General features: G+C 43.6%; 1 protein-coding gene across 6 annotated transcripts in view; it reads right to left on the bottom strand.

Moving 5' to 3' along the window:
* usp46 (ubiquitin specific peptidase 46) overlaps window positions 1-13,745 on the bottom strand; it is a 93,247-nt gene that overhangs the window by 18,670 nt on the left and 60,832 nt on the right. For 2 of the 6 annotated variants that reach the window (XM_068035426.1, XM_068035435.1), the window contains 2 exons: window positions 8,961-9,039; window positions 7,424-7,495 (listed from right to left, as the gene is read on the bottom strand). In XM_068035426.1, the coding sequence (XP_067891527.1) occupies window positions 7,424-7,495; window positions 8,961-9,039 (151 nt within the window). Of the gene's footprint in view, window positions 1-5,430; window positions 5,583-7,423; window positions 7,496-8,960; window positions 9,040-11,602; window positions 11,782-13,745 lie in introns of those variants that run through there. The other 4 variants (XM_068035444.1, XR_010975362.1, XR_010975361.1 and 1 more) reach the window with 3 other exon arrangements.

The following is a 13,745-nucleotide window of genomic DNA, read 5'->3' as shown; positions in this document are numbered from 1 at the left end:
AGTGTGGTCAAACCAGGGCCTTATAGAGCTGCAGCATAACCTCGCGGCTCTTAAACTCAATCCCCCTGTTAATGAAAGCCAACACACCTTATTGAGTTTTTTGAGAAGGTGACCAAACAGGTGGATGAGGGTAAAGCCATGGATGTGGTGTATATGGATTTCAGTAAGGCGTTTGATAAGGTTCCCCACAGTAGGCTATTGCAGAAAATACAGAAGTATGGGATTGAAGGTGATTTAGTGCTTTGGATCAGAAATTAGCTAGCTGAAAGAAGACAGAGGGTGGTGGTTGATGGTAAATGTTCATCCTGGAGTTTAGTTACTAGTGGTGTACCGCAAGGATCTGTTTTGGGGCCACTGCTGTTTGTCATTTTTATAAATGACCTGGATGAGGGTGTAGAAGGGTGAGTTAGTAAATTTGCAGATGACACGAAGGTCGGTGGAGCTGTGGATAGTGCCGAAGGATGTTGTAGGTTACAGAGGGACATAGATCGGCTGCAGAGCTGGGCTGAGAGATGGCAAATGGAGTTTAATGCAGAAAAGTGTGAGGTGATTCACTTTGGAAGGAGTAACAGGAATGCAAAGTACTGGGCAAATGGGAAGATTCCTGGTAGTGTAGATGAGCAGAGAGATCTTGGTGTCCAGGTACATAAATCCCTGAAAGTTGCCACCCAGGTTAATAGGGCTGTTAAGAAGGCATATGGTGCATTAGCTTGTATTAGTAGGGGGATCGAGTTTCGGAGCCACGAGGTCATGCTGCAGCTGTACAAAACTCTGGTGCGGCCACACCTGGAGAATTGCGTGCAGTTCTGGTCACCGCATTATAGGAAGGATGTGGAAGCTTAGGAAAGGGTGCAGAGGAGATTTACTAGGATGTTGCCTGGTATGGAGGGAAGGTCTTACGAGGAAAGGCTGAGGGACTTGAGGTTGTTTTCGTTGGAGAGAAGGAGGAGGAGAGGTGACTTAATAGAGACATATAAGATAATCAGAGGGTTAGATAGGGTGGATAGTGAGAGTCTTTTTCCTCGGATGGTGATGGCAAACACGAGGGGACATAGCTTTAAGTTGAGGGGTGATAGATATAGGACAGATGTCAGAGGTAGTTTCTTTACTCAGAGAGTAGTAGGGGCGTGGAATGCCCTGCCTGCCTGCAACAGTAGTAGACTCACCAACTTTAAGGGCATTTAAGTGGTCATTGGATAGACATATGGATGAAAATGGAATAGTGTAGGTCAGATGGTTTCACAGGTCGGCGCAACATCGAGGGCCGAAGGGCTTGTACTGCGCTGTAAAGTTCTATGTTCTACACCATACGCCTTAACAACACTATCAACTTGGGTGGCAACTTTGAGCGATCTATGGACGTGGACCCCAAGATCCCTCTGTTCCTCCACACTACCAAGAATCCTGTCTTTAAGCCTGTATTCCGCATTCAAATTCGACCTTCCTAAATGAATCACTTCACACTTTTCCAGGTTGAACTCCATCTGCCACTTCTCAGCCCAGCTCTGCATCCTGTCAATGTCCCGTTGCAACCTACAACAGCCTTTCACACTATCCACAACTCCAGCAACCTTCATGTTAATCGGCAAACTTACTAACCCAGCCTTCCACTTCCTCATCCAAGTCATTTATAAAAATCACAAAAAGCAGAGGTCCCAGAACAGATCCTTGTGGAACACCACTGGTCATCGAGCTCCATGCTGAATACTTTCCATCTACTACCACCCTCTGACTTCTATGGGCCAGCCAATTTTGTATCCAGACAGCCAACTTTCCCTGAATCCCATGCCTCCTTACTTTCTGAATGAGCCTACCATGGGGAACCTTATCAAACGCCTTGCTAAGATCCATATACACCACATCCACTGCTCTTCCTTCATCAATGTGTTTTGTCACATCTTCAAAGAATTCAATAAGGCTTGTGAGGCATGACCTACTCCTCACAAAGCCATGCTGACTGTCTCTGATCAAACCATGCTTTTCCAAATAATCATAAATCCTGTCTCTCAGAATCCTCTCCAATAATTTGCCCACTACCGACGTAAGACTGACTGGTCTATAATTCCCAGGGTTATCCCTATTCCCTTTCTTGAACAAGGGAACAACATTTGCCACCCTCCAATCATCTGGTACTACTCCAGTGGACAGTGAAGATCATCGCCAAAAGCACAGCAATCTCTTCCCTCGCTTCCCGTAATATCCTTGGGTATATCCCGTCTGGCCCCGGGGACTTATCTGTCCTCATATCATTCAAAATTTCCAACACATCCTCCCTCTTAACCTCAACCTGTTGGAGCATATCAGCCTGTTCCACGCTGTCCTCACAAACGACCAGGTCCCTCTCACTAGTGAATACTGAAGCAAAGTATTCATTTAGGACCTCCCCTACCTCCTCCGACTCCAGGCACAAGTTCCCTCCACTATCCCTGATCGGCCCTACCCTCACTCTGGCCATCCTCTTGTTCCTCACATAAGTGTAGAACGCCTTGGGATTTTCCTTAATCCTACCCGCCAAGACTTTTTCATGTCCCCTTCTAGCTCTCCTAAGTCCATTCCTCAGTTCCTTCCTGGCTACCTTGTAACCCTCTAGAGCCCTGTCTGATCCTTGCTTCCTCAACCTTAAGTAAGCTTCCTTCTTCCTCTTGACTAGCTGTTCCACATCTCTTGTCATCCAAGGTTCCTTCACCCTACCATCCCTTCCTTGCCTCATCGGGACAAACCTATCCAGCAGTCGCAGCAAGTGCTCCCTAAACAACCTCCACATTTCTGTCGTGCATTTCCCTGAGAACATCTGTTCCCAATTTATGCTCCCCAGTTCCTGCCCCAATTAAATATTTTCCCATCCCGTCTGCTCCTGTCCCTCTCCATGACTATAGTAAAGGTCAGGGAATTGTGATCACTATCACCAAAATGCTCTCCCACCGAGAGATCTGCCACCTGGCCTGGTTCGTTGCCAAGCACCAAGTCCAACATAGTCTCCCCTCTCATCGGCCTATCTAGATATTGAGTCAGGAAACCTTCCTGGACACACCTGACAAAAACTGCTCCATCCAAACTATTTGCACTAAGGAGGTTCCAATCAATATTAAGGAAGTTGAAGTCACCCATGACAACAACCCTGTTACTTCTGCACCTTTCCAAAATCTGCCTCCCAATCTGTTCCTCCATGTCTCTGTTGCTGTTGGGGGGTCAAAAGAAAACTCCCAAAGTGACTGCTCCTTTCCTGTTCGACTTCCACCCATCATGACTCAGTGGACAAACCCTCCTCGACGACCTCCCTTTCTGCAGCTTTGATACTATCCCTGATTAGCAATGCCACTCCCCCACCTCTTTTAACCTCCCTCCCTATTCCTTTTGAAACATCTAAACCCCGGAACATCCAACATCCATTCCTGCCCGTGATATCCACATCTCCGTAATGGCCACAACATCGTAGCTCCAAGTACTGATCCATGCTCCAAGTTCATCACCCTTATTCCTGACACTTCTTGCGTTAAAATAGACACACTTCAACCCATCATACTGGCTGCAACTTTGCCCTGTCAACTGTCTAACCTTCCTCGCAGACTCTCTGCACTCGGTATCTGCCTGTTCAACAGCTACCCCATCCACTGATCCGTGGCTCTGGTTCCCATCCCCCTGCCAAACTAGTTTAAACCCTCCCAAAGAGCTCTCGCAAACCTCCCGCCCAGGATATTGGTGCCCCTCCAGTTCAGATGCAACCCGTCCTTCTTGTACAGTCCCACCTTCCCCAGAAGGTATCCCAATGATCCACATATCTGAAGCCCTCCCTCCTACACCAGTTCTTTAGCCACATGTTCAGCTACACTCGCTCCCTGTTTCTAGCCTCACTAGCACATGGCACCAGTAACAATCCTGAGATTACTACTCTGCTTGTCCTGCCTTTCAGCTTCCAACCTAACTCCCTATATTTGCTTTTCAGGTCCTCATCCCTTTTCCTAGCTATGTCATTGGTACCGATATGTACCACGACCTCTGGCTGCTCCCCCTCCCCCTTAAGAATCCTGTGGACTCGATCCGAGACATCCCTGACCCTGGCACCCAGGAGGCAACATACCATCTGGGAGTCTCGTTCGCGACAACAGAATCTCCTGTCTGTTCCTCTAACCATTGAATCTCCTATCATTATCGCTCTCCTATTCTCCCCCCTTCCCTTCTGAGCCACTGAACCAGGCTCAGTGCCGGAGACCTGGCCGCTGTGGCTTTCCCCTGGTAGGTCGCCCACCCCCCCCTCCCAACCGTATCCAAAATGGTATACTTATTATTGAGGGGAACGGCCACAGGGGATCCCTGCACTGTGCGCCTATTCCCTCTCCCTCCCCTGACGGTCACCCAGCTACCTTTATCCTGTAACTTAGGTGGTGTCACTACTTCCCTATAACTGCTCGCCATCACCCCCTCAGCATTCACAAGGACAGGATTTGTTTTTGCTGAATAACCCCTCTTTTTCCACTCTCGCTCTGCCTATGGTTAAATAGCCTACCTAGTGAATACTAAGACTTCATCAGCAAGGCTCATTTATGAATATTGGCAACTTAAGTGAGGTAGTGCAAGGTGCCGAAGGAAATGTATAGCAGTAAGATATCAACACCTTCAATGCAGGAGCAGGGAAGGAGACAAGAGTGAAAAAGAAAAAATGGCACCTTTCTTATCCTCAGGATGTCTCAAAGAGCTCAAAATCAATGAATTTATTTAAAAGTGAAATGAGTATTGCTGAAAATAGAGATATGTTGTCAAAGCTTTTCGTCTTGCACTCATCAGGATAATTGCAATAACCAATGTAAGGGAAAAAAAAACATACTGCATGAGAAGAGAGTGCTGATTGGTAGAGGCGTTGCCACGGAGAATGCACCAGTTTATGGTGACCAAGTTAACTGCCAAGCTTTGTCTGAAATTTAAACCAAGCAGCTTGACCCAGTTTGGTCAAGGCATTACCCTGAGGAATGAACCCGCAAATGGCTGTCACTTATTTTGTTCAGTTGAAACAGGCGCAATGTTTGTACATATTCTTTGTCTGCAAAGAACAGGGCCCTGTGTATTAATATATGTAGCTTCCAGTACATGCAAATGCGCCACACTGCGAACCCAACTAACAATCTTAAATTGGTTGTCAGCATAATTCTTAGCACACTGAGGATTATTTAGCAAATGTTATCCAATCGCAGAATCACTTCTAATGTTGGACACGGTTTTCAGTTTTGCAAGCACAGGCTGGTTGGGAACGGTGAAAAGTGAAATTACTGACATTATGTAGACAAATGTGGCAGCCAATCTGTGTATTGCGACGTCCCATAAATGACCAATTAATCTGTTTTGGTGATGTTGGTTGAGGGATAAATTTTGGCCAGAATGTCTGGAGAACACCACTGCTCTTTTTCAAATAGAGCCATGGGATCTTTTACATCTCACCTGAGTAATGGCACCTCCGACAATGCAGCACTCGCTCAGTACTGCACTGAAGTGTCAGCCTAGATTATGTGCTGCAGTGGGTCCTGAATCCACAAGCTTCTGACTCAGGAGGTGAACGAGCTACCAGTGAGCCAAGCTGACACTTGAAAGCTCTGAAGAAGAAGATAGTTAATAGATGGGTAGCAGTGAATTCTAAGAGCTCCCACTCCCCCAGGATTAATCCTAGGTCCCATCATATTTAAGTGAATAATATTGGCCAAAGATATTGTAAATAGAATATTGAAGTTTTTGGATATTAAATTAGGTGGAAAGCAAAATGTTCTGAGGAGACAGATGCAATTGAGAGATATCTGGACTCTTAGCAACTGAGAAGAATGAGAAATGTAATTTGAAATTTACAAAATGTACCATACTGAAGACTGTACCAAAATCATATTTGGTGGCGTGAGTTCACTGGTCCTATGCACAAAGGCAATTATTAACCAGTTCAGTCCAAGTACTAAATAAGATAGACTTCTATCTCTCCCGTGTGTTGTCAGACTCCTTATCTGACATCCAGTCTGATAAGTCTCTCCTTCCTCTAGCTAAAACACTGGGAAAACCAAAGGCACTGACTTTGGCACAGTCACAGACTCCGTATTCTTGTCACCGATTTCACACCCCTCCCCAGCCATTAACTTAAGCTGAACCTGATCATTCACAATTTTAACGTCCTATTCGACCCCATATCCTCTCCATCAAAGTCCGCCTACTTCCACCTGAATCCTGTCTCACAACAAGTCCTACTCATCCATCACTCCAGTCCTTGCTGATTTACAATGCCTCAATGCCTCCCATATAAAGTCACTCTTGTGTTTCAATACATTAGTGGCCTTGCCCTCCCTATTTCTGTAAACTCCTGCAACAGTAAAACCACACTCCCCACCCCAAGAACTCATTTCTTCGAACTCTGACCTCTTGTATATTCCCTATAACCCTTTACCTATTATTGGCAGACAAATAGACCCCATGTTCTGAAATCTCCTCACCAAAGCCTTCCACCCCTTGCTTCTCCTTTAAGACATGGTTTTATAAAAGTGAAAGCATGTTTGACAAATCTATTGAGTTTTTTGAGAATGTAACTAGCAGGGTAGATAAAAAGGGGAACCAGAGGATGTAGTGTATCTACATTTTCAAAAAATATTCAATAAGGTGCCACACAAAAGGTTGTTAACACAAGCTCATGGAGTTGGGGATAATACATTAGCATGGATAGAGGAATAGTTAAAAGGATAGTAAACAGAGTAGAAGTAAACAGGTCATTTTCAGGTTGGCAAGCTGTTAAGAGTGGTGAGCTGCAAGGATCAGTGCTGAGGTCTGTTATTTACAATCTATATAAATAACTTAAATGAAAGGATCGAGTATAATGTAGCCAAGTTTGCTGATGATATAAAACTAGGTGGAAAAGTAAGCTGTGAGAAGGACACAAGGAGCCTGCAAAGGGATATAGACAGTTTAAGTGAGTGGGCAATAGGATAGCAGATGGAGTGGAATGTGGGGAAATGAGAGGTTATTTATTATGGTAGAAAAAAAAAGCAATTTTTTTTTTTTTTAAATGTGAGAAACTATTAAATGTTCAGAGGATTCAAAGGTGTTGTTGTTCACAACATAAAGTTAACATGCAGGTACAGCAAGCAATTAGGAAGGCAAATGGTATGTTGGCCTTCAGTGCTAGGGCATTGAAGTACAAGAGAAAGAAAGTCTTGCTGCAATTGTACACGGCTGTACAATTTTGTTCTCAATTCTTGCCTTAGAGGCAGTGCAAAGAAGGTTCACTCGATTGATTCCCAGATGAAACAGTTGTCCTATGAAGAGATAAAAGCAAAATACTGCAGATGCTGGAAATCTGAAATAAAAACAAGAAATTCTGGAACCACTCAGCAGGTCTGGCAGCATCTGTGAAAAGAGAAGCAGAGTTAACGTTTCGGATCAGTTCCGAAGAAGGGTCACTGACCTGAAACGTCAACTCTGCTTCTCTTTTCACAGATTCTGCCAGACCTGCTGAGTGGTTCCAGCATTTCTTGTCCTATGAAGAGAGATTGAATAGAATATTCTTTTGAGTTAAGAATGAGAGGTGATCTCATTGAAATAAGATTCTGAGGGGGCTTGACAGGATAGAATCTAAGAGACTGTTTCCCCTGGCTGGAGAGTCTAGAACTAGGAGGCATCGTCTCAGGATAAGGGGTCGGCCATTTAAGACTACGAGGAGCAATTTCTTCACTCACAAGGGTGGGAATTTTCTACTCCAAAGGGCTGTGGATGCTTAGTTATTGAGTACATTCAAGACGGAGATCAATAGATTTATGGACACTAAGGGAGTCGAGGGATATGGGGATCAGGCAGGAAGTGGAGTGGAGGTCAAAGATCAGCCATCATCTTATTGAATGGTGGAGCAGGCTCAGGAGCCATATAGCTTACTTATGTTCTTATACTCCAAGACCCTCCTTAAAATCCACCTCCAACCAAATCTTTAGCGGCCCACCTCATAATATCTCTTATTCCATGTACACTTTTCTCTTGATCATACCTTTGTGAACTGCTTGGAGACATTTTTCTAAATTAAAGGCACTAAATAAATGCAAGTTGTTCTGGTTACTGTAGTCCACTTGCACACAGTCAATTAATTCTGTGTCCCCAGAAAGTCATCTGAATTTTGCAAAAATCTATGGTTTATAAAAAGACGAAAAACAAAAGCAGCCAACAATTAATGTCTGCCATGAAAGAAAACAAAACAGCAGGTATGTCAGCTCAGCCTTTTCCTATGATTCTTCTTGTAGTGATTTTGGGACGGACATCGCCACAGGACTGGGAGATGGTTGACTGTCCGCTTGTAACTGTCTGGAGTAAGTTTTCCCCTGTACTGCAAGGATGTGGATCACCACCTGGCCACAGCACAGAGGGGAAAAAAAAAAATCAGGTAGGGAGACTGCATGCTCTTAACAGAGCCCCCCCATAACAGATTTTTTTTTTTTTTTTAAAAAGAGATACAGCACTGAAACAGGCCCTTCGGCCCACCGAGTCTGTGCCAAACATCAACCACCCATTTATACTAATCCTACACTAATCCCATATTCCTACCAAACATCCCCACCTGTTCCTATATTTCCCTACCACCTACCTATACTAGTGACAATTTATAATGGCCAATTTACCTATCAACCTGCAAGACTTTTGGCTTGTGGGAGGAAACCGGAGCACCCGGAGAAAACCCACGCAGACACAGGGAGAACTTGCAAACTCCACACAGGCAGTACCCGGAATCGAACCCGGGTCCCTGGAGCTGCGAGGCTGCAGTGCTAACCACTGCGCCACCCTAATCCAACTGTTAATTTAAAAGGAGGAAAAAAACAGGCAAGATCCATTATGGGTGTGCAATCTTCCGCATCTGATTCTCCACCCTGTGCAATGGCCATGTGTTAGACGAAAATCTACTTTATTTCTGCCCGCTTAAACTTGTTTTATTATAAAGCATAAATATTTACAAGACTAACCTCAACAATATCATCATCAAACAAAAGCCAGAAGCCATGACTTTTCACAATAGTTATGTAATGTCCACGGTTAGGGCCACTGAAATGGAAGGGAAAAAAAAAAATTAGGACATCAAACCAAATATTAAGTACAACGTAGATAAGATAACTGAGCAAAATTTATACAACTGCATTGTAGCTAAAAATTCTTGCTTTATTATTTTAAAATCGCCACAGAAAAACTGTTACTCATATTTGATTATGGATTTTGCTAGAAAAAAAGTAGACATGGTCAGGAAGAGCTCACTTTTAAGTGACCATAATAGTTAATGAGTCAATGTCAATTTATACAAGAATGAACCAGTTTTCAACCAACATATCAATTTCACTTAATGCAGGGAGATCCTCTTGTAAATCTACAGCATTCTTTATTCTTTGGTATTTTTCATAGCTCATATCATTTCTATTCTCAGCATCCTCCCAAGAACATAAAGAATAGGAGCATTCTATTTTGCAATTTTTCAATAAATCTTCCTTTCTCTCCATTTCCATCTAGTTTTCTAAATCTCTCTCATTTTAAACTCAAGTTTATATTGCTTGTGCAAATCTTTTTCTGGCCTCTTTTAATCTCCAGTGCTTCAGCAGAGCAGAAAAAAAAGATTAAGTCGTTTAGCAAGCAAATCCCCTCCTGCACAGCTAGTTTACAGGAAGTAGCCGGAACATAAGAAAGAAGAGGAGATAACAATTTATTATAATTGGGTTGCACTAGAAAATGGGCAGGAAGGAAAAAGGTTCTGATCAATACTTAAATCCTAACAGTAACAGATAATGGACTGGCTAGATGCCCAGAAATCAAGTCTTATAAAAAAAAAACATGCCTTGTAGCTGTAGTCAGAATGGGCAGCAGAAATGATGGGGGATATAGTACCTTTTCTTAAATGAATAGCTGCCATGGCAAACTGTTGTCAGCATATGCTATCCCTTAGGAAACACATGTGGAGAAGATGTGAGAACAGGCCTTTCATCACATTATACACAGACATAAATGCAATACACTGGAGCACAATTAGCAAAATGAGCAGTGTGATTTCTCACTTTCCACCAATAGGAGATAGTTAACCTTTTGAAGACCCAGTATCAGTTTCAACTTTCTAGGATTTAAAGCGAGCAATGCCATACGAATTCAAAGCAGAAGTAGGCCATTCAGCCCCTCGAGCCTGCTCCACCATTTAATAAGATCATGGTGGATCGGTTTCTGTCTCGAATTCCACACTCCCATCTACCTCCGATAAGCTTTGATTCCATTGCCCAAAAATCTATCTATCTCTGCCTTAAAAATATTCAATGACTCCGCCCCCACTACCTTCAGAGGCAGAGAATTCCAAAGTCGCACAACCCTCAGAAAATATTTGTCCTCGTCTCGGTCCTAGAAGGGCGACCCCTAATTTTCAAACAGTGCCCCCTAGTTCTGGACTCACCCACAAGAGGAAACATCCTTTCCACATCCACCTTGTCAAGACCGTTCAGGATCTTATATACTTCAAATCAAGTCTCCCCTCACTCTTCTAAACTCCAGTGAAAACAAGCCCAGTCTGTCCAACCTTTCCTCATAAGACAACCTGCTCATTCCAAGTATCAATCTAGTAAACCTCCTCTGAACCGCCAACGCATTTACATCCTTCCTTAAAAATGGAGACCAAAACCGCACACAGTATGAGATGTGGTCTCACCAATGCCCTGTATAACTGCAGCATAACATCCTTACTTTTATTTTCAATTCCTCTCGTAATAGAGGATAGCATTCCATTAGCCTTCTTTATTACTTGCTGTACCTGCATACTTTTTGTGACTCACACACTAGAACATCTAGATCTCTCTGCACCTCAGAATTCTGCAGTCATTCCCTGTTTAAGAAATACTCCGCTTTTGTTTTTATCCTTCCTGCCAAAGTGAACTTCACATTTTCTCACATGATACTCCACCTGCCAGATTTTTGCCCACTCAAACTACATCAGTCTGCAACCTACTTATGTCCTCTTCACAATATACTTTCCTACGTATCTTTGTGTCATCTGCAAATTTAGCTACCATGCCATCGCTCCCCTCATCTAGTTCATTGAAATAAATTGTAAAAAGTTGAAGCCCCAGCACAGACCCCTGCGGGACTCCACTTGCCACATCGTGCCAATCAGAAAAGGACCTATCTATTTTCTGTTTACTGCCAGCCAGCCAATCTTCTATTCATGCAAATATTTTACTCTCTGCACCATGAGCTCCTACTTTACACAATAACCCTTTATGTGGCACCTTGTCAAATGCCTTCTGGAAATCCAAGTCAACGGGCTCCCCTTGATCCACAGCGCATGTTACTCCTTCAAAGAACTCCAAAAAATTGGTTCAACATGATTTCCCTTCCACAAAACCATGCTTACTATTTCCAATGACCTTGAGTTTTTCTAAGTGCCCAGCTATAGCTTCCTTAATGATTGATTCTAACACCTTCCCCACGACAGATGTCAAGTTAACTGGCCTATAGTTACCAGTTTTCTGCCTGCTCCCCCCACACTTTTGAATAGAAGGGTTATATTTACTACTTTCCAGTCTGATGGAACCTTTCCAAAATCTAGCGAATTTTGAAAAATTACCACCAACACATCTACTACCTTATTAGCCACCTCTTTGAAGACCCTAGGATGAAGCCCATCAGGACCCAGGGACTTGTCAGCCCGCAGCTCCATCAGTTTGGTCAGTACTGCTTCCCTGGCTATTGTAATTTCACCAAGTTCCTTTCTTCCTTCCACCTCCTGATTTACAGCGATTACTGCAATGTTTTTTGTAGCCTCTATAGTGAAGACAGAAGCAAAATATTTGTTCACTTAATCCGCCATTTCCTTATTATCTATTAAGTCCCCATTCTCATTCTCTAGAGGACCACTCACTTTACTTACTCTTTTCCTTTTTAAATACCTGTAGGAACTCTTGCTATACGTTTTTACATTTCTAGCTAGCTTCCTCTCATACTCTAATTTCTTTCTCCTGATTAACCCTTTAGTCATTCTCTGCCATTCTTGATATTCTGACCAATCATCTGACCTGCCACTCATCTTTGCACAATTATATGCTTTTTCCTCAAGTTTGATGCTTTCCTTCGCTTCTTTAGTTAACCACGGATGGTGGGTCCTCCCCTTAGAATTTTTCTTTATAGTCGGAATATACTTATTCTGAAATATCCTCTTAAATGTCTGCCACTGCTTCTCTATTGATCCATCTCCTAGCCTAGTAACCCAGTTCACTTTAGCTAGTTCAGCTTTCATGCCCACATAGTTGCCCTTATTTAAGTTTAAAATTCTAGTCTTCGACCCACTCCTCTCTCTTTCAAACTGGCTGTAAAATTCAATCATATTGTGGTCACTGCTAGAGGTGCCTTTACTCTGAGGTCATTAATTAATCCTGTCACATTACACAATACCAAGTCTAATATAATCTGCTCTCTGGTTGGTTCCAGAACGCCCTGCTTTAAGAAACTCTCGCGAAAGCATTCTATGAACTCCTCATCCAGGCTACTATTGCCAATCTGATTTTTCCAGTTTATATGTAAATTAAAATCACCTGATTATTGCCGTGCCTTTATCACAAGCACCCAATATTTCTTCTTGGATACTTCGTCCTGCGTTGTGGTTACAGTTAGGGGGCCTGTAGACCACTCTCACTAGTGACTTCTTTCCCCTACTATTCCTCATCTCCACCCAAATTGATTCTACGTCCTGATTTCCTGAACCAAGATCATCTCTAACTATTGCACCAATGCCATCCTTGATTAACAGCGCTACTCCTCCACTTTTACCTAGCTTCCTATTCTTCTTGAAGGTTATATACCCCTCGATATTGAGGACCCAATCCTTGTCATCCTGTAGTCATGTCTCCATAATGGCTATCAGATCGTATTTATTTACTTCAACATGTGCTATCAGTTCGTCTACTTTGTTGTGAATGCTATGTGCATTCAGATACAGCCTTTAGTTTTGTCTTTGTTATCTTTGTAACATCTAGTCTTGACTATTGGTGTATTCTTGGATTTTTTTCCTCAGTCCCTTCCTGCCGTTCTCTGACCTTCATTTCCCATATTACTATTCTGCTCTCCTGCCTGGACTCTACCCCTTGATTGGCTACATCTACCCAAGCTGGATCCCTCTCCCCCCTTGTTTAGTTTAAAGCCCTCTCTACAGTTTGCTAGAAGACTGGTCCCAGCACGGTTCAGGTGCAGACCCAACAATACAGCCCCCACTTTCCCTAGTACTGGTGCCAGTGCCCCACGAACTGAAACCCACTTCTCCCACACCAGTCTTTGAGCCACGTATTCATTTCACTGATCTTATGTGCCCTCTGCCAATTGACATGTGGCTCAGGTTATAATCCAGAGATTACCACCCTTGAGGTTCTGCTCTTCAATTTGTTGCTCAACTCCTCATATGGTCTAAGCAGAACCTCTTTCCTAGTCCTACCTATGTCGTTGGTACCTACATGGACCACAACAACTGGATCCTCCCCCTCCCAGTTCCTGTCCATCCCTGAGCAGATGTCCCAAACCCTGGCACCAGGCGAGCAACACAGCCTTCTGGACTCTCGCTCTTGGCTGCACAGAACATTGTCAATCCCCCTCACCATACTATCCCCTACTACCACTAAACTCCTTTTTGCTCCCCCACTTGGATGGCTTCCTGTACCAGTGCCATGGCCAGTCTGCTCATCCACCCTGCAGACTTGGCTTTCATCTACACAGGTTGAGAGCACCTCAAACCTGTTTGA

This window comes from Heterodontus francisci, chromosome 1 (assembly GCF_036365525.1).
Source record: "Heterodontus francisci isolate sHetFra1 chromosome 1, sHetFra1.hap1, whole genome shotgun sequence".
Taxonomy (NCBI): Eukaryota; Metazoa; Chordata; class Chondrichthyes; order Heterodontiformes; family Heterodontidae; genus Heterodontus; species Heterodontus francisci.
This window is presented reverse-complemented; position numbering and strand designations above follow the sequence as displayed.